The sequence below is a fragment of the Grampus griseus genome (genome assembly GCF_964374135.1).
Source record: "Grampus griseus genome assembly, chromosome: 18".
Taxonomy (NCBI): domain Eukaryota; kingdom Metazoa; phylum Chordata; class Mammalia; order Artiodactyla; family Delphinidae; genus Grampus; species Grampus griseus.
In genome coordinates, this window is record NC_139012.1 from 937,388 (window position 1) to 955,062 (window position 17,675).

At 54.0% G+C, this 17,675-nt stretch overlaps 1 protein-coding gene across 1 annotated transcript; it reads right to left on the reverse strand.

The window, feature by feature from the left end:
• Positions 1 to 279: 279 nt before the first annotated feature.
• Positions 280 to 14,731, reverse strand: LAMP1 (lysosomal associated membrane protein 1). Its single transcript, XM_082675960.1, has 9 exons — positions 14,585 to 14,731; positions 8,687 to 8,808; positions 6,625 to 6,841; positions 6,354 to 6,512; positions 2,878 to 3,062; positions 2,213 to 2,335; positions 1,618 to 1,684; positions 1,373 to 1,543; positions 280 to 1,151 (listed from the first exon to the last, which is right to left on the reverse strand). Exons 1-9 carry the CDS (start codon positions 14,634 to 14,636, stop codon positions 1,012 to 1,014), a joined length of 1,236 nt encoding a protein of 411 aa, XP_082532086.1. The 5' UTR covers positions 14,637 to 14,731; the 3' UTR covers positions 280 to 1,011.
• Between the last annotated feature and the right edge of the window lie 2,944 nt (positions 14,732 to 17,675).

Here is a 17,675-nt window from a genome sequence, read left to right on the forward strand (position 1 = left end):
TGCACTCGGCCTCAGCAAGGCCTGTGGGGCCTCCGAGGGCGCGGGTCTCTTCTAACTGGGGCCCCAGCTCCCCCTCGGTGGCCGCTGACCCGGGGAACAGGTAAGGGCCTATCTCCCATGGGGTGATCTGTCCCCTGAGCCACTGAAGACTGGCCTTTCCTCAAGTTGCCACCCAGAGGACCAGCCACACGGCAGCCCCCCAGGCACACCCTGCCCACCGCACGCCCATCACGACCTCTCGCCGGGAGCTGACAAAAGCATGAGGCCCAGACAGACAAACAAAGAGACATTTTATTAGCATCGTTACGGCAACGCGTCCCAGGAGGGGACGGTCCTCAGCACACAGCCCACTGAGCTGCAAGCGATGAATCAGAGTGAAACGATTACTGTACACAGTGCAGACAGAGGATCACCCCAACCTCCAACAGAAGACGGAAAATCACTTCACAAGAACGTAAACGCCCCCTTTTCTGTCTTAAGTGCCAGCTCTGAGTGGCAGCGCGTGGGAAGCCCCGGACCCGGCGCCGCGAGCCCTGGCGCTCCTTACGCCTGCCCTGCGATCCTCGTTCCTACTCATCTCTTCACGTCAGGCTCCCAGCCACCAGCCTTCCTCAAAGCATTAAGACCAGAGACTCCCTTTGTAAGGCTTACGTCTGAGTAAAGAGTGAAGACACCAAACACCGGACTCTTAAAAAGCCGAATGACAGCGGAGCCAGTGCCCATTTAGAAAAGCTCTTACCCCCCACCCCCCTTAGAGCCCTACTTTGGTAAATATTAACGTTTAACCAGTCAGCAAAATATTTAACCCAGTTAGCAAAATTAACACCGTCATTTCCATAGTTACTCTTTTGTGCATAGTAAATGTGGCCGGATGAGCTTCACACTGGACGAAGCAGATTTGAAAACCAGTTTGCAAGGAAGGGTGCCCCCTTGGCAGCAACCTAAGCCCAGGGAAGGGCCCGAGGCTGCGCAGCTGCTGCTGGCCCGCGGCGGGCGCGGGTGGCCAGCCGGCTAGATGGTCTGGTAGCCGGCGTGGCTCCTCTTCCGGCCAATGAGGTAGGCGATGAGGACGACGAGAACCAGCGCTGCCAGGGCACCGCCCACGGCCACGGGGACCAGCATGCTGCGCGCGTCCTGCTGGCACTCCTCCACTGTGGAGACACACGGCCCAGCTGCCCACCTCCGCCCGCTGCCCACACGCTCCCGCGCGGAAGGCTCTCACCAGCCCTCTGTTCAAAGGGCGGCGTGAGCACACCCGCAGGCGGGCTGGAGCGCGCAGAGGCCAGGTGGCGCGGGCAGCGGAACTCGCGCTAACGTCTCAGACTTGAAAGGGGTCCCCCAGCTGTCAGCTACCACGCCCTCGCCTACTCACCAGGCCCAAACCTGTCCCCGTCCACGTGGAACGCCTGGACCCACACTCTGAATATGTTGAGGAAGAACGCCTCGGTGACCTGCACGCGCTCCTCGGCGTTGCACTTGTAGGAGTTCCCGGCGGCGGCCTGCAGCGCCCTCAGCGAGCTGTTGGTGGCCCAGAAGGTGGGCTCTGCAAAGGCAGCAGGGGTGAGTGCCTTGGGGCACCCGCACAGGCATGCCGGCTTGGGGGGGGTGTGGTCTTACCTCTGGCGTCGGGCAGAGTCATATTAAGCTGGACTCCCTGCAGGAAAACCCGGCTGGAACTTGCATTCTAGGGAGAAGGCGACAATCACACGGTCACCGTCAGGCCCGGGGAGGTGGGGGGGCCAGTGATAAAGGTGGCCTCCCGTGCCCGTAGCTTCAGAAGGAAACTGCAGCGCGCCCAGCCCATAAAAGGCAGCCTGTCGTCTCGGGAACATGAATCCTGATCAGCTCCTTACAGACCTTGTTACACAATCAGACTCTGATAAGATGCGGACTGAAGGAGCTACGTTCCAGAAAAGTCAACATCTAACTTCCTAGGAAAGTTGAACTTCATCAGGAGAAACCTAGCAGTTCACCTGCAGAGTGTACCACAAACACCCACCAGGGGCTCTTACTCCTTTGCTAACTGCACACGCAGCCCTTCCCAGGCAGGCATGAAGAGCAGAGGACGCAGAGACGCTGCCCCCAGGACAGGCGGAGGACAGCACCTGAGGCCCCGGGTCGCCCCTGCCCCGTCTGCGGGATAAGCGCAAGGCGTCTGCTGACAGACGCAGGTGGGGCCGAGGGTCCAGGAGGCAGGCCGGGGGGCCCTCACCATCGCAAACTGCAGCACCAGGAGCAGGTTCCCGCTGTGGAGCTCCAGGGTCACCAGCTGGGCTGTGCAGCTCCCCCCGAAGGTGGTCTTGTTGGGGTCGATGTTGAACTCTCTGGTCACCGTCTAGTTAGAAGAGCCAAGAGGTCGGCTTCCCCTCCCCCGGGCCTGCGCTCCTGAGGGGACACAGGCAGCCCCGAAGCAGCGGCTTCAAAGCCACGGTCACGTGAACCAAACCCAGAAGAAAACATGGCAAGTTCCCACGGGCAGAGTGTGGATGCCAGACGGTCCTCCTGGTACTTCCGGCTGCTTTCACGTCCCCGCAGCAGCAGGTGGCCCGTCTCCATCCCCAGACTCTCACCCTCAGGGAGAAACGTCATCTCAAGGGAAGAGTAGAAAGACAACCCAAGTGTCTGAGCAGTAAAGCGTCCAAGAAAATCCCACCACCTCCCAGGCCAGCACACCCGTCCTGTGGTGGCAACACACTTGAGGCTTTGGGGCCGCACAACAGCCTGGGTTGGGAGACTCAACCCTGCCGTTGCACATGCAGTGGCCCAGGTGGGACGGGGGTCCAGTTGAGCAGCTCAGGACACGCAGCACCCGCGACCCACCCCGGGACGCCCGGTCCGCAAGGCTTAGGGCGGGGAGAAGGGCTCCGGCCGGCCTACCGTGTTGCCCCTTGTCCTGTAGGTGATGTTCAGCTGCAGTCCCATGCTGGCCAGCAGGCAGGTCCCGTTGGTGCCACTCACGTTGTACTTGGACACCGAGGGGCTCTCGGGTGCCGGAGTGGGCGAGGGCCGGGGTGGTGCCGTCGGGGTGGGCGGCGAGGGCCCGTCTTGCTCGCAGTGCGTCTCTGTGGGGACGGTGGGGTGAGTCGTGCTGCCGCCTCAGGACCTCCCGGAACCCTGGACCCCAAGCCCACCCTGGGCCCCAGCTGACGTTCTCAAGGGGCCCCGCCCCACAGAACACAACCTCCAGGCCTCCAGGCAGACGTGGGCTAACTAACGCTGCTCTGGAACCCTGGACGGGAGGTCACCTCAGCGACGCTCGACCTGGTCCCTCGTCCGCAAGGACACCCTCCCTTGCAGGACAAACCTTCCCCCCGTAAGGTCAGAACAAAACCTCAACTCCATCCCGTGCTTTGGGGACCCAGGCCACTTGCAACGGCAACAATTCACATATATGTTCTCCGAGCTCCTGTGCCAGGCGCTGGGCTGGAAATGGTCCCAGAGACAGCAGCAGAGCGGCCCCAAGTGCCTGGCCTCCGCGGGGACGGACACTGGACACACACACCATCGCCAGCCCGGACCATCAGCGTGGTGCCCCCAGGAGAATTGACAGCGGCCCCGGGAAGGACGGGCACCAGACGGCCCTACTGGTCAAGGATGGAGCCGCGTCTCCGTGCCCGGGGGCAGCCAACTGCTGTGGGCGCTCACCCGGGGCGGGCGGAGGGCCCAGCGAGGGGGTGAGTGGGAGCCCAGTGGCAAGAGACACAATCAGGAGATGGGGGTGGCCCCGGCCGCACAGGTCCGACAGGGGAGGGCACAGGGCGCCCCCGGAGGACACACTGAGGGTGTGCACACGACCCCGTCCCTCAGAATCTGACCCACCATGACTGCTTACGACAAAAATTTATATTCAAAGTCAAAGCTGACTGAGGCAAAAGCTGCAAAGTAACTGTACGTGTTCCACAGGGGCTGACGGGCCAGACACGCCTTCTCTGAAGGTTAGCGAACGTCCCGAACCCCAGGGCATCCGGCACCCCCAACCCAGGCTCTGCCTTTTTTTGTTTTTGTTTTTGCGGTACGCGGGCCTCTCGCTGCTGTGGCCTCTCCCGTTGCGGAGCACAGGCTCCGGACGCGCAGGCTCAGCGGCCATGGCTCACGGGCCCAGCCGCTCCGCGGCATGTGGGATCCTCCCGGACCGGGGCACGAACCCGTGTCCCCTGCATCGGCAGGCGGACTCTCGACCACTGCGCCACCAGGGAAGCCCAAGGCTCTTCCTTTTACCACCTTGTTTCCGTGGACAGTGGGCAAGCTTAGCACTAACGGTCATACACGATCTCCATCCAACTCTGACCCTTCCCACTGGTCTCCTAGGCCAAGCCACGGAAGCCCGCCCAAACCTCCAGGGTGGGAGCCGCTCGGGAAGCGGCTGGAACCCGTCCACCAGCAGAAGCTCAAGTCCGGCTTGCACTCCTTTCCAGCTGCGGACTCCACGTCCACCCCAGAGGACCGGGACACGGGTAACTCAGCCCACCCAGAGGGTCACCTTGCCCCGCCGGCCTTCACACAACTTGTAGAGGAAAGTGCATTATTCTAGAGAAGAAAGAGGGCAAAAAAGGGAAACAAAACCCAAGCTCTGGGAGGTGGGCTCAGCTGGGTGAGCACCCCCGAGATGCCTGGCCCCAGGGGCCCCGGCTGGCACTGCTGCCTCCCTCCTGGAGCTAAGCTGCAGGTAGATGTTGGGACACCGGTGCTTTTAAAAGCAGTTTTATCAGTTACTTATCAATTGTCACAGGACACAAATGACTAAATGCACAAACCACGTTAAGACAAACGAAGAGAACAGGCCAGTCTCCAAGTCCTTGTCTACCCGACCACTGAGCCATTGTAACGTGTGACCTGCTGTCTCCACGAAGCTCTTACTAACCGCCAGTCAGAAAACCTCAGGAGTTTAGAATGTGTGTGGGTGACAGCCCTCTCCCTTCTACCTGTTAACCAGCCTGACACCTACGGCAGATACCAAAGTCCCTCGGCTCACAACCTGAGAGGATCACTTGGGGACGTGCGTGCTCCCCCGGGAAGGCCTCTGGGAGGCGGGGAGCCCAGGGGTGGTGGCAGGGGAGGAGGGGGAGGGGCGGGGCTGTGCGCCCTCCCAGTGCCCTTCTCACAGCTCTCAGAAGCTCGTGTACCCTGAAGGCCCCTGCTGGTCTCCCGGCAGCTGCAGATACTCAGATAAACCTGCACGTTGCACTGACGAAGTTTCAAGTGGAAAGAGACGTTCTAGCACGGCCCGCACCTGAGCTGGACTGGGAGTGAGACTCAAGGTTCCCAAGGAATGAAACCGTTAGTAAGGCCAAGCTGGGCACGAGGTGAGACGTGATAAACTTCACTGAAAAGCAATTTCTGTTTTGAACTTCTAACTCTCTCAGAAGAGCTGACAAGAATCCACACATCAAACATGAAAGGCGGGAAGATGAATACACGTCAATCCTGTGGCGGGCCCGGGGCTGGCACCCGATCCTGCCGGACACGGGGGCTGCAGCGCCCGTCCCAACCTGGCTCTGCCGTGTGAGTGAGAGAGCAGCCACAGGAACGGGTGAGCGGGTGGTCACGGCTGTGTCCCAATAAAATGTCGCTTATGATCAGCAAAACTTAATTTTACATCATTTTCATGTGTTGTGAAACGTCATTTTTTAACGTTAATCTATAAGCAAAAACACCATTTTTAGTTGTTGGCTGTACAGAGCCCAGAGGCCCTTGCCCAAGCCCAGGGCTGCAGCTGGCCGCACGGAGGGCCGTGGGGTCAGCAGGCACCCCAGCTGCTTCCGAGCCACCAGGGAAGGCCGCGGGGCAAGGCTTAAACACAGAGAACGACAGTGGGGACACCTCCCCCCCCCCAAGGAAATGACAGTGAGCTGCCGGGCAGGATGTGGGGAACCGCAGTCAGAAAACGACACCCTCTACCACAGACTCCGGCCGGCACCCAGAGGAGCACTCGGCAGGAGCTTCCTGCGAGCCCTCACACCCTCCGCAGACAGGTGAGCATCCTCACTTCGCAGGTGAGGAAACAAGTGGTCGACTACCTCACCCGAGGCCACTGGGTCTGGTGGGTGCACCCCTGAAAGGCCCCCCTGGTCGCTCCCACCCCTGCCCCAGGCCTGCCCAAGCTGGACTGAGGTTAGGTGAGGTCCCTGTGTAGAGACAGCGGCTTGAGCTGAAGGAGAGCCTACAACCCTGACCCCATTAGCTCTGTAACAAGGGAAGAGAGAGGGTTTGAACTGCTTTGCCCCTTTAGCCTGTTTTAATCCACCCTCACCGAAAGGGGTAACCTTCTCTGAAGACCGAGGGGCAGGGGCAGCTCTCCGAGGACGCGCAGGGCTCCCCGGGCACCCAGGGGGCTGGGCCGGGGCGGTCCTCACCCTCCCTGCTGAAGCTGCCGTTGGAGAGGTAGGCCTGAATGGTGGCGTCGCGCAGCGTGACGGTCACGTTGTGCAGGCTGATCTGCTTGCCGCTCACACACCTGTACTTTTTATTTATGTCTGCCTTGATGTCGGTTACGGATTCCACAGTCTTGGTTTCTACACGAAAAGAAAAATCGATCTTTAACTCCTGGAAGTGCTTAGAAGCAATTTTAGATACTCCCCCGACCCAGTTTTTTCCACCCCATAATTGGTCCATATTGGTTCTTACCCTTGGAGCTCGAATCGGGGAAAATCCCTGTATCTGACAAGTTATAAACAAAACGCATCAGCTGGACACTGTAACGTGTTGCATTTCTTGTGAAATTAAGGGTCAGCGTATGGCCTCTTCCAAAAGCAATCACGAGACTGGAGTCAGAAGCATCTCCTTTGCCACAAGAGCTGCTATTTAATACTTCTGCACTGGCCGGCAGCTCAAAGGTCACGCTCTGGAACAAACATGATGACAGTGGAACACAATTAGGGTGCAGGTTACTAAAGGGGTTCAGAAACACCAAAGATCTGACACATGCCCCGACCCCAGCTCCATCTCAGATGTCACTATTAATGCATTCATTTTCAATAAAAACAAAAAACATGAAAGTCAATATTACATGTCAAGTAATAGACCAGAAAGTAACTCAAGTGCAAGACAAGGATGACCTAATTATTCACTAATTTAAAACTGTTCTTCATTAATATGATTTTCATTAACAAGAGAAGTAAAACTACAGTTATCTCAGTAAAGTGAAATAATTCACGCTGGGCTTCAGGATGAGCTGATACTTTTATCTGAAAAAGGCCAGTACCTCATGTTTGCCACAGAAAAGTGTATTTAAAGAATATGTCTCTCTAAACAAAGAGAAGAGGGAGTTTACTGCAGAATTGTCTGAATTAACTATTATAAGCAAAACAAACAACTACAAAACCACCAAAGCTCATCTCGATGAACCGGACTGGGTGAAGGACCCGTGGGAAGCTGTCCTAGCACTGTCCTGATGAACAGACCACGCCTGTGACAAAGACACACTGTGTGAAGTGGGAAGGCACATTACAGCAAACGCATGTTCCCATTTGTGTACGCGATTAGTATATAATGAAACAATGTTTTAAAAAATCCAAACAAAAAGAAGTGAAGTAGAAATTAGAATAAAAGGTGCCTAGGGGACTTCCCTGGTGGTCCAGTGGTTAAAGACTTCGCCTTCCAATGCAGGGAGTGTGGGTTCGATCCCTGGTTGGGAAGCTAAGATCCCACATGCCTTGTGGCCAAGAAACCAAAACATAAAACAGAAGCAATATTTTAACAAATTCAATAAAGACTTCAAAAATGGTCCACGTTAAAAAAATAATTAAAAAAAAATTTAAAAATAAATAAAAGGTGTTTGGACAAATCTTTACAATTGGAGACATTTCCGTGGAATGAAGTTTTCCCTGCTTTCTCCTGTTCCGATAGAGACCACATTTATATCAAGACAGGGCCAATGAACTGAGGAGGCCAGGCAGCCGGCATGTCCAGAAGCTCTGAAGAAGCCACTCATCCTCCCAGCAGCCCTGGGCCCCCACTGCCCTCCAAGTGCCGGAAAACAGATATGGTGCCTTGGATGTGGAGACGGGTAAGGAAAAACACTGCTTCAACAAAGCACTGAAAACAAAATATAAGAGTATGTTTACAAGAACAAATGTTAAATGGAAAGAGAAAGTGAGAAGTCCACTAACAGGTAATTCACGGAGGAAGACTTAACAAAGAAATGCTGTTTATTTGCTAGGGATCTGGTAAATGCAAAAGGCTTTCTCATCCTGCAGAGGCGCAAAGCTGTTCTAACAAAACCGAAAGGGACATTCTAATCCAACTAGTACAGTGGCACTGCACCTTGAGCACCTGTTCACACACGATTCTTGGAGTGTAAGTTTACCTAAAGCAGATTCAACAGATCAAAAAAGCTATATTCACAGAGCTGTACACCAGGCATAAAAAGAACATAAGAAAACTTAGTTACAGGGGATGGGTTAGTAAATTAGCGTGATTAACATGATGAAGTACTACGTTGTGATTACAAAAGATAATCAAGAAGAAAACTGGAAAAATGCTCACAATAAAATAGTGAGCATGAAATGGTTCGTATAATATGACTGCATCCTCAGTATATAAAATGCATAGACTATTACAGGCACTAACAGCCTTTGAGACACAGCACTGTATAACATACAAGAAACACACACACGTGTAAGACTGTCAAGGCAGGTTAAATGATCCCACACACAAGCAAGGCATGAAGGGCCCTGGTGTTTCCTACCTTAGAACCGTTCTGGGTGTCATAGCTGGTCAGGAAGGCAGCAGAGAAGTCGGCCATGATACAAGCTGTCCCGTTGCCATCTTTCACCACAAACACAGCTGACACACCATGCACGAGGCCTGCTAACTCCAGGAAAGACAGAAATGACCAAACATCTTTTAGAAAATTTTGGTTGTCTGCAGCTGCGGCAATACAGTTGTTATTAGGAAAACTACTTAAATCGCTGAAGAACTAGACACACAGGTCCCGCAGGTGGGGCTCAGCTGGGCTTCTGTCCCTCCTGGAGACTGGTCTGAAAATGTTCTCTCTAAACCCATCCCATCAGTTTGCCAACCTGTCATTAGCTCTTCGATGCTTTTCTTCAAAATACGTACCGGGAAGTCACAGGTCAATTTCTGAGTCACCCCGGGCCCAGGCTGCCCACGCTCGCTCCTCAGAGGATCTCGGGGACGCGGGGTGGAGTCCTGAGGGCAGGACTCAACATAAACTAAATGCTGACCTTCTACAGAAACCCCGTGGACCCAAATCGCTACTTAATAAGAGTCGGCTCTGCTCTTGCCTCTCGTGGACTGGCGACGTGGCAAGAAAAGCCGCAGACCCAAAGATCAGAGCTCTTTGCCCGTATCCAGAAGGTCCTCAAAATACAGTAATTCCACTGGACCTGGCTGTGTGACCTCAGGACACCACTATGCCTCTGTAGGTATAGCCGCCAAGTGCCTGAGGGAAGGGGCGGAAGGCAGCTGTCACAGGTCCTCCAGCCTGGGAGTGGCCACCACTCTGAGCTAGTTCTCAGGGCCAGGGCCACAGCCCGAAACCCCGAGCAGGCAGCTTAGCAGCAAATGCACTCCGATCTGAGTCAGAGAAGGTAAGTGACAGCCACACACCTTAGCACAGGGTTCTTCACAGACGGGCAGGCGTCCTGACCACCCTGAAGCCAAGCAGCCACCCACCAGCACCGGCACCGCCACACTCCCAGGAACACACCTCCTGGTTCTGCAGCTAAGACCCCTGCACGCCCCTCGTCAAGCAGCGGCACCTCTGGCGCTGACGGCTCTAAGGGTACGTGTGACCCAGGCAGCAGGCTCCAAGGCAGCCAACTAGCTTCCATTCTCAAGTCCCTGTCGCTGACGTGGTGAAATGACTCCAGTGAACCCAGTTCACTTCACCCTTGGGACCGTCACCAAATAAAACCTTCAGAGCAACTACTAATTAAGCCTAAAGCAAACAGTATAGACAGAAACCCTGCATACCCTCCTGTAAGCCTCAGGTAAAGGAAATACCAAAATCTGTGTTCATAAAGACAAACTGCTACAAACGAAGCAAACTAGGGCAGACAAGAAAAATGCTGTCTGTTGTGCTTCACAAATTTTAACCTCCGCCCACCCCCCGAATACTGCGGCAAGATTCCACTAAAGTCATTTCCAATGAATGAACGTTCCTTTTAAAAACCTAGAGAAAATCCCACAACTCATTTTTTAAAACAGTGAAGTTTTTTTTCTTTATTAATTAATTAATTTATTTTTATTTTTTTGGCTGCATTGGGTCTTCGTTGCTGCGCGCAGGCTTTCTCTAGTTGCGGCGAGCGGGGGCTACTCTTGGTTGTGGTGCATGGGCTTCTCATCACGGTGGCTTCTCTTGTTGCGGAGCACAGGCTCTAGGCGTGCGGGTTTCAGTAGTTGTGGCTCATGGGCTCAGTAGTTGTGGCGCATGGGCTTAGTTGCTCCGCGGCACGTGGGATCTTCCCAGACCAGGGCTCGAACCTGTGTCCCCTGCACTGGCAGGGGGATTCTTAACCACTGTGCCACCAGGGAAGCCCTACAGTGAAGGTTTTTAAAGACATATCTCTGAGAGTGATGGAGTAAGTACACAAGAGCTATAGAGATGCCAGCCAGGCAAACGCAGGTTCAGCAGCAGAAGCAAAAGCCTGGGCGCTGAGGCCAGAGAAACACCGGACAATGACCAGCTCACAGTGCACATGGGCGCCCCCAGGCCTGAGCTGCCCTCAACGGCCCGGGCGCTGGAGCCACAGGCTGTCACACGTGCCACAGCACAGCAGGTCAGGTAGCCACCTCCCACAAGGGCCCGCACAGGCCAGCTCCTACCAAGCCACCCTCCTATAAAATAGGTCCCTAAGTCACCAAAAAACGTTCTACTGACTCAAAGCACTTCACTAGAAAACACTTCATAAATAACTTCTCAATTTTTTCATTTAGTAAACATGCTGAAGGTCTGAGCTTTCAAAGGACAACAAACTAGTATTACTAAAACAAACTTAAAATAAGCATCAAGGACTTATCTGGCGGTCCAGTGGTTAGGACTCTGCGCTTCCACTGCAGGGGGCGCAGGTTCAATCCCTAGTCGGGGAACCAAGATCCCACATGCCGAAAGGTGTGGCCAAAAAAACCCCAGAAACACAAAACAAACAGCATCGGCAGCACTAGAGGCCCCCAAATTTTCCACTATTAAAACAAGAAACCAGAGCCAATTTTGGTCACGAGAAAAACGTCTACAAGAGCGTTACAACAAAACACTGTAAGAGAAACACGTAACGAGAAAAACATCTACAAGAGCATTACAGCAAAAAACGGTAAGAGAAACACGCATGCTAAGAGTCAGAAATTAGTGTTTAACTCTATAAAAGACAACCCCCATCTCAAATTAGCTAGGATATGTGCAGTAATTTGAGGGGTGTCCCTCCGGAAAGCCAGAACCCGCACCACCGGGAGCTGCTCCCCTTCGGCACGGGCGCCAGACTCACGCCAACCTCTCTCCAGGGGTCCCGCAGAGGAACGAGTGGCTTATTCTTTCAAAACACTCCCACCTGGAGACACTCCAGTCTCTAAAACAGGTGCAGCTGTGGGAGCACGCCCGCCTGAGATGAGAGATCTCAGTCTCCGACAGACTCCATCACTGACTGACTGTGACCCCGGGCCCAGAGGGAGCACCACGCCCCTCGGTTTAGGACCTGTGAGACGGAAATGAGCACCAAGGGAGCCAAAGCAAGGGGAGCGCTGGGTACAAGGCATCAGCCTGCTTTCAGTGTTAGCTGTTACTATTGACGCGTTCAGTGCCACACGGCCCTCATCTATTGTTGAATCCTTGGTACCTGACACAAACCGTCAAATAAGCGTTTCATTTAACTAGCACCTGTAGCGCACCTTGCAGGTAACTATAAACTATGGTGACAACTTTAACAGGCGGACACTGTGACGATTTCCTTTCACAGATGTGGAGTCCAAAGCACAAAGTTAACTGCTGTGCTCGAGGTCACACAGCTAGTGATGGTGCAGAGCCAGATCTGGAACTGGGTCTGCTGACTCACAGCACGTGCCCGCCGAGCTTGCCATGGGCCGGCGGCACAGCGAGGTCCACACCTGAACCACGCTTTCTCTCCAGCACTTGGTAAGCAAGTGAATATGCTTCAAATTACGACACACTCACTTGCATGTGAGAGAAGCTGCCACCTAGAGGAACAAGTCAATACGTTCTTTGCTGAACCGTTTAGGAGAAATCACTTTCTAATTTCTCTTGGCTCGATTTTCTTGAAGCCAGGATTTTTATTCTTCTTAACCAGTGATACATAATCACCTGTAAAAACGTAAAGGAAAAAAAGAAAGACCACGGCTCCATCCCAGACACGGAGTCCCAGACTCTAGAGACCAGAAGGTACGTTTCTGAACAGCTCATGTGCACATTCAGTTAGGGACCACTGGACATCTCTTCCTGTACGTGCTGAGCACTGACTGTATGTGAGGCACGAGGAAGACACAGGTGTGAAAATAATCACAACACAGCAGAACCAACGCTCCAGCAGAAGCATGTGCTGTACATGCACACAGTCAAGTCTTCCGGACGCAGAGAGGAGAAAGGACTAATACAGCCTGGGATGGATCTAACAATATAAATTCAAAATTATGGACCCAAAACATCTGACCTCAAATCTAGTGAAAAATTAGGTCGCCAACCTGGGCAACTGGCAAACTCCCACAAGCGAGGGTAACATTAATCGGTATACAACATTTTTTCAAACTTCCTAAGCAACAGTTCTTCATTCGGAAAGGGGAAGGAGGTCATCCCGGTGACAGCAACGCTCTGTTATGCAATATACGTAATCATATGTATCAAGAAGTTTCAGTTCACACTTGTCTATGCTTTCTACCAAGTATTAAAACACAAAGGAAACTTTACTTTCTAATTATCAAAGCAGGATGAATTTGTGACTCAGAAGTTTGAAATATTTTTAGAAAAGATGCTTTTTGGTGAAATTGTGCATTAAAATAGACATTTTAAACAGACCTAAATACAGGCTCTTAACAGAACTTTTTAAAAGTTGGATTTTTAACTGAACATAAAACTTAAAAGATATGATGGAATGGACATTAAAAAGCTAATTATGGGAACTCCCTGGCAGTCCAGTGGTTAGGACTCCGCACTTTCACTGCTGGGGGCCCAGGTTCAATCCCTGATCGGGGAACTAAGATCCTGCAAGCCTCGTGGCATGGCCATAAAAAAAAAGAGAAAAAGCTAATTGCATGCTTACTCCAAGCTATCAATGTAGAGAAGTATGGATTTTTCTCTTCATTCAGGTGAGTTTTTAAAACATGAAACAAAATGTGACAGTTCTAATGCACGCGAGCTCTTCTAATAAAGAACAATGAGCCGCCCTGACACGACAAGGCTTGTCCCAGCAGGCCCTCTCAAAACTCATGACACCTGCGGGGGAGAGCAAGGCTCCGGGTCTGCGGCTGGGATAAGAGCACGCCCCCGCGCGGGTCCTGGAGCTCTAAGAACTCATTTTACGCAACAGGCAAAACAAAATCCTGAAACCAAAATTCATTCTGTCACAATAAAAGAACTTCAGAGTACGTATTTCGAGAATTCTCGGCAGGTACTTGGGAGACTGCTTCTGTGGCTGCTGAACTCAAGGGAGCGCCCACCAGTGAGCTCCGGTACCTCTTTTCAGTTCCTGGCACTTTAATCTTCCCGTATCATGGGGACCAGGTGAGAAAGTGCCGCAGAGGGAGCTCCCAGTAGCCACAAAAATCAAACCACGCAGTGACTCTTGTTTAAGTCAGCACAATCCCTTTCTCCTTAGGACAGATAAATGACAGCAAAATTCCTCAATGGATAAAACACCGGCGCCCACGGGCAGCTCCCGAGTTCCGTGGGCCCAGCGCGCGCGCGCGCGCACACACACACACACACACACACAGAGGCAGCGCTCCTGACTCACTAGAAATGGAGACGACCCTTGGGAGGCCAGGCCTAGCCCCCCCCTCCTTCTGTCCACTGTGGGCTCCCCGAAACTCTCAAGGGCAACTTTAAGTCATTATAACGTAATTAAAATTCACAAGGACATAAACACACGCGTCAGCGCTCTGTGCCATGCTGCTGGGGGCGAAGGTTAAAAGCCCGAAGGACGAACTCTCAAGGCCGGGGTCGCCGCCCGCCTTATTCTCCTGCGCGGACATCCGCGTCGGGCGCAAGCCGAGTCCCATGCGGTCCCGCGTCTCCGGCTGCAGCCGCACGCAGCCCTCCGGGGCCACCCGTGCCCCCAAATAAGGGCGCGAACCACGCCGCTCAGAAACCACCAAGTCACTGCCGACTGACCCCACAACCCGAGGGCTGGGACCCGAGGGCCGCGCCGGGCCCTCCCTCCGTCGTCCACTTCTGGGCACCTGGACCGACCCCTCCCCCCGCAGCCGCCTCGGCCGGTGCGGGACGACTCGCCTGGAGTCCCCGGGCCCGGCCCGACCCCAGCCCCGCAGCTCCCGGCCCCCGAACAGTCCCCCGCCCCTCACGCCGCCCCACATCCCTCTGGGCCCGCGCAGGGCCGCACACCTGCCCGACCCCTCACCCCGCAGCCCCTGAGCCCTCAGCCCGAGCCCGGCCTCTCACCGAACAGCAGCAGGAGCAGCGGCCATCGCCGGGAGCCGCCGGGGGCCGCCATGGGCGCGAGCGGGAGCCGGGCGGGGTCGTGGGCGGTTGGGCCGGGGCGGGCGGGCCGGGGTCTGACCCGGCCGGCGTGATGGTAGCTGGTCCCGGTGTTGCGCCCGCTGCACGAAACAAACCCCGCGAGCTGCGGCGCCTTGTCACGTGATGCCGCGCCGCGCCCGCCCCGCCCCGCTCCCCCCCCGTCCCGTCACGTGACCACCGTGCATCTCGCGAGAGTGAGTGAGCTCAGGCGTGCGACCTGCTCCCGCCTCACACGTTACCTGGGGCTGACACGTGACCGCGACGCCACGTGACTCGGGTCTCGCCTCCGACCCCCGCCCGGTCTCCGGCCGGCGGAAGCGGAAGGCGGGCGGTGGGTGCGGCTGGTCACCTCCTGGAGGGGCCTCTGGGTCCCGCCTGGGGCTGCCGGATGGAAAGAGGGGTTGGGACCGGACGTGCGGCTCTCCACCGCGGGCCGAGGGTGGGAGTCCCACGGCGGCCGCCCCACGGGAGACGAGAGGGCGTTTCCGCAGGGACGCTGATGCTAATGCGTCTCTCGGCCTCGGGGCCCGTGGAGAATCCGGGCTGGGGGGTAGGAAGGAGGGGGATGTGAACACGCGTACTGAGTGTTACCCCTCGTGCTGGAAAAACACACAAGGCACAGGATGTTAATCTAGACACAATCTTGACTGAAGGGGCTTCAGAGGGTTCGGTGGCTCCCGGCTGTCACCTCGTCCTGGAGGCCGCGGGGGAGTGGCGGCCTTTCCCGGAAGGTTCAGAAGGGCCCCAAGCTGCCCAGGGAAGGAAATCGCAGCCTCGCTGCTTCCAGAACCTTCCTGAAGTGCCTCTCACTCACTCCCCAGTTCCTGATTTGCTTCTAGGCTCTGCCCGGTTCTTCTCTTTCTCGACTGCTGCCCGCGCTCTGGCCACACGGGCCCTTTGCAGAGAGAGGTGACGCCCTCCTGCCCTGCTGCTTCGTTGAGCACTTCCAACCCCACCCCCTGGGGAAACGTGCCTCCAGTTCACCTTCAGTGCAGGTGTGTTGGTTACTACCTGTCATAGGCTTTGATTTTTGTGACTTTTTTTGTTGTTGTTCTTACATTTGTTTGCTTTTTGTAGATTTTGTCTTCCTTGTTCTTTCTTCCTGTCCAGTTTCCCTTCCCCGCCACCTTCTAATACCATCAGCTGAACAAGTCGTGACACTGAAGGATTTCAAGTAAGAGGAAAGCAAAGAGGCCGAGGGAGCCCCAGGCTCGTTGGGTTTTGTCGACTGAAAGTTGAGAGCTGTGTTTTTTTCAGGGATCGTTCTTAGGACTTCAAGCCGGGTCATCTCAACCCCGAGAATCCGAGGGGGGAGCCAGGATATATAGGAGTTTTTGCAACAAAGGGCAGGTAGTCGGAATGTCAAAAGATTATCGTTAATTAAGGAAAACCAGGTATCTCAAGTTAAGGAATTTAGCGCTTTTCTATGTATGGAGAGATGCAAGAGTCTGGGCTCACTGAAATCATTCCTTTGATCTGCACCTCAGCTCTCTGGGGCCAGCGTCCTGTGCTCTCTCATCCTGAGTCCCCTCAGGGCTCACCGTCTGGGGTAGTTGCAGTGTGATGACGCCGTGATGGCAGGCATTCCTTGTTTCCTTCGTGAGTCTTCTCAGGCTGCAGGGTGGGGAGTGGCTGCAGTTACTGATGACTGATGGCTGCAGTGTCCTTCCTTACTGACATGGCAGGCAGCATTCTTAGTCCACAGGTTGTTCAGCTCTTTGGGGCAGAAATCTGCTGTTACTACAGAGTTGATTTGCTGATGTCTTGTTTAGGTGTTTAGGGATCTTTCTGGATTTTTTGTTTGTTGCTGTTCCAAATGGGGAAGAGTCTCAGCGGGATCCCATTTGAGAGAAGTGCTGTCTGTTGAAGTGTGCCGTGGGAAAGAGGAGGTGTTGGATCTGCGGTCTCTATGCTTTCACTCTGAGGTCCCTTATCAGCAGCAGGTTGTTAACATGATGTTTGTACAGTAGGTTATTATCTGAGCCTGAGCTGTCCCTATGAAGTAGAGTGTTCAGTTCAGATGTAACTGGAAAATTCTAAAATATTTCCCTTTTCTCTTGAACTTTCTGATGGTGAGAAACTACCAAAAAATCTTGAGTATGGAAACAAAAGACCTATTAATTTTGTGCTTCTCAGCCTTGGAAGCCCCTTCCTCTGTTGAGAGAACGCCTTACCCTCTGAATATGGTTGGCAGACAGAGCACCCAGCAGAAGTTGAAAAAACCAGATGGTCACTTTCCCAGCCTTCCTAGCGGCTAAGGTGCGAGCTCAGCCCAAGTTCAGCCCATTAGACTGGATCAGGAGCTAGTGGTTGCCCCTGGACGTGGTGTTTGCTGGTGACGGCAGCTGTAGCCGCAGCAAAGTGGCATTTCTCCAGGCGGTGGTGAAGGGTCTTCACCGGGCTGTTTGTAGCGTCCTCAGCCGTGGCCCTTGCTGCCCCCTCGCGCCTGCTATTTCCCTAGCGTCGCTCTGCATTCCTTTTGGAAATGCTGTGAGCTACTCAGAGGCCTTCCAACAGGGGATTTTTCTGCTTAGACCCATCAGAGCACATTTCTACTGTGTCCAACTGCCCAATACACGCTGTGTTTGAAATCTTCTCTTTTTAAAGACCAAAAAGGAGTTTGTGTGAGCAAAAGAACAGGGTGTAAAAAAAACAGCAGAAAAATGAAAGGTTTAGCAAAAATTCTATGAAGTTACATTTTAATACAGTATGGAAAAGTAATATGGTGGGATTTTCTTGTTTGGTATTCTTTTTGTTTGAATTCTTAATGAAGGCTGGGTCTGATCTGGTTTTTTTTTTCTTCTTGGCCGCGCCACGCGGCTTGTGGGATCTTAGTTCCCTGACCAGGGATCAAACCCGTGCCCCCTGCAATGGAAGCACAGAGTCCTAACCAGTGGACCGCCAGGGAAGTCCTGGATCTGAACTATTCTGATTGAAGGAAAGATGGGGAAAACCAAGCACAGTGAAGGACTCCACACCTTCTGAATTCTTTTGGAGACTTTTTTAAAGCCTT

Coding starts and splice junctions, on each gene's coding strand:
- LAMP1 (XM_082675960.1), bottom strand. CDS start 14,636: ATGGCGGCCCCCGGCGGCTCCCGGCGATGGCCGCTGCTCCTGCTGCTG. Junction 2,336..2,877: donor ACAGGACAAGGGGCAACACG/GTAGGCCGGCCG, acceptor TCTTCTAACTAG/ACGGTGACCAGAGAGTTCAA. Junction 1,685..2,212: donor TGGTGCTGCAGTTTGCGATG/GTGAGGGCCCCC, acceptor CCTTCTCCCTAG/AATGCAAGTTCCAGCCGGGT.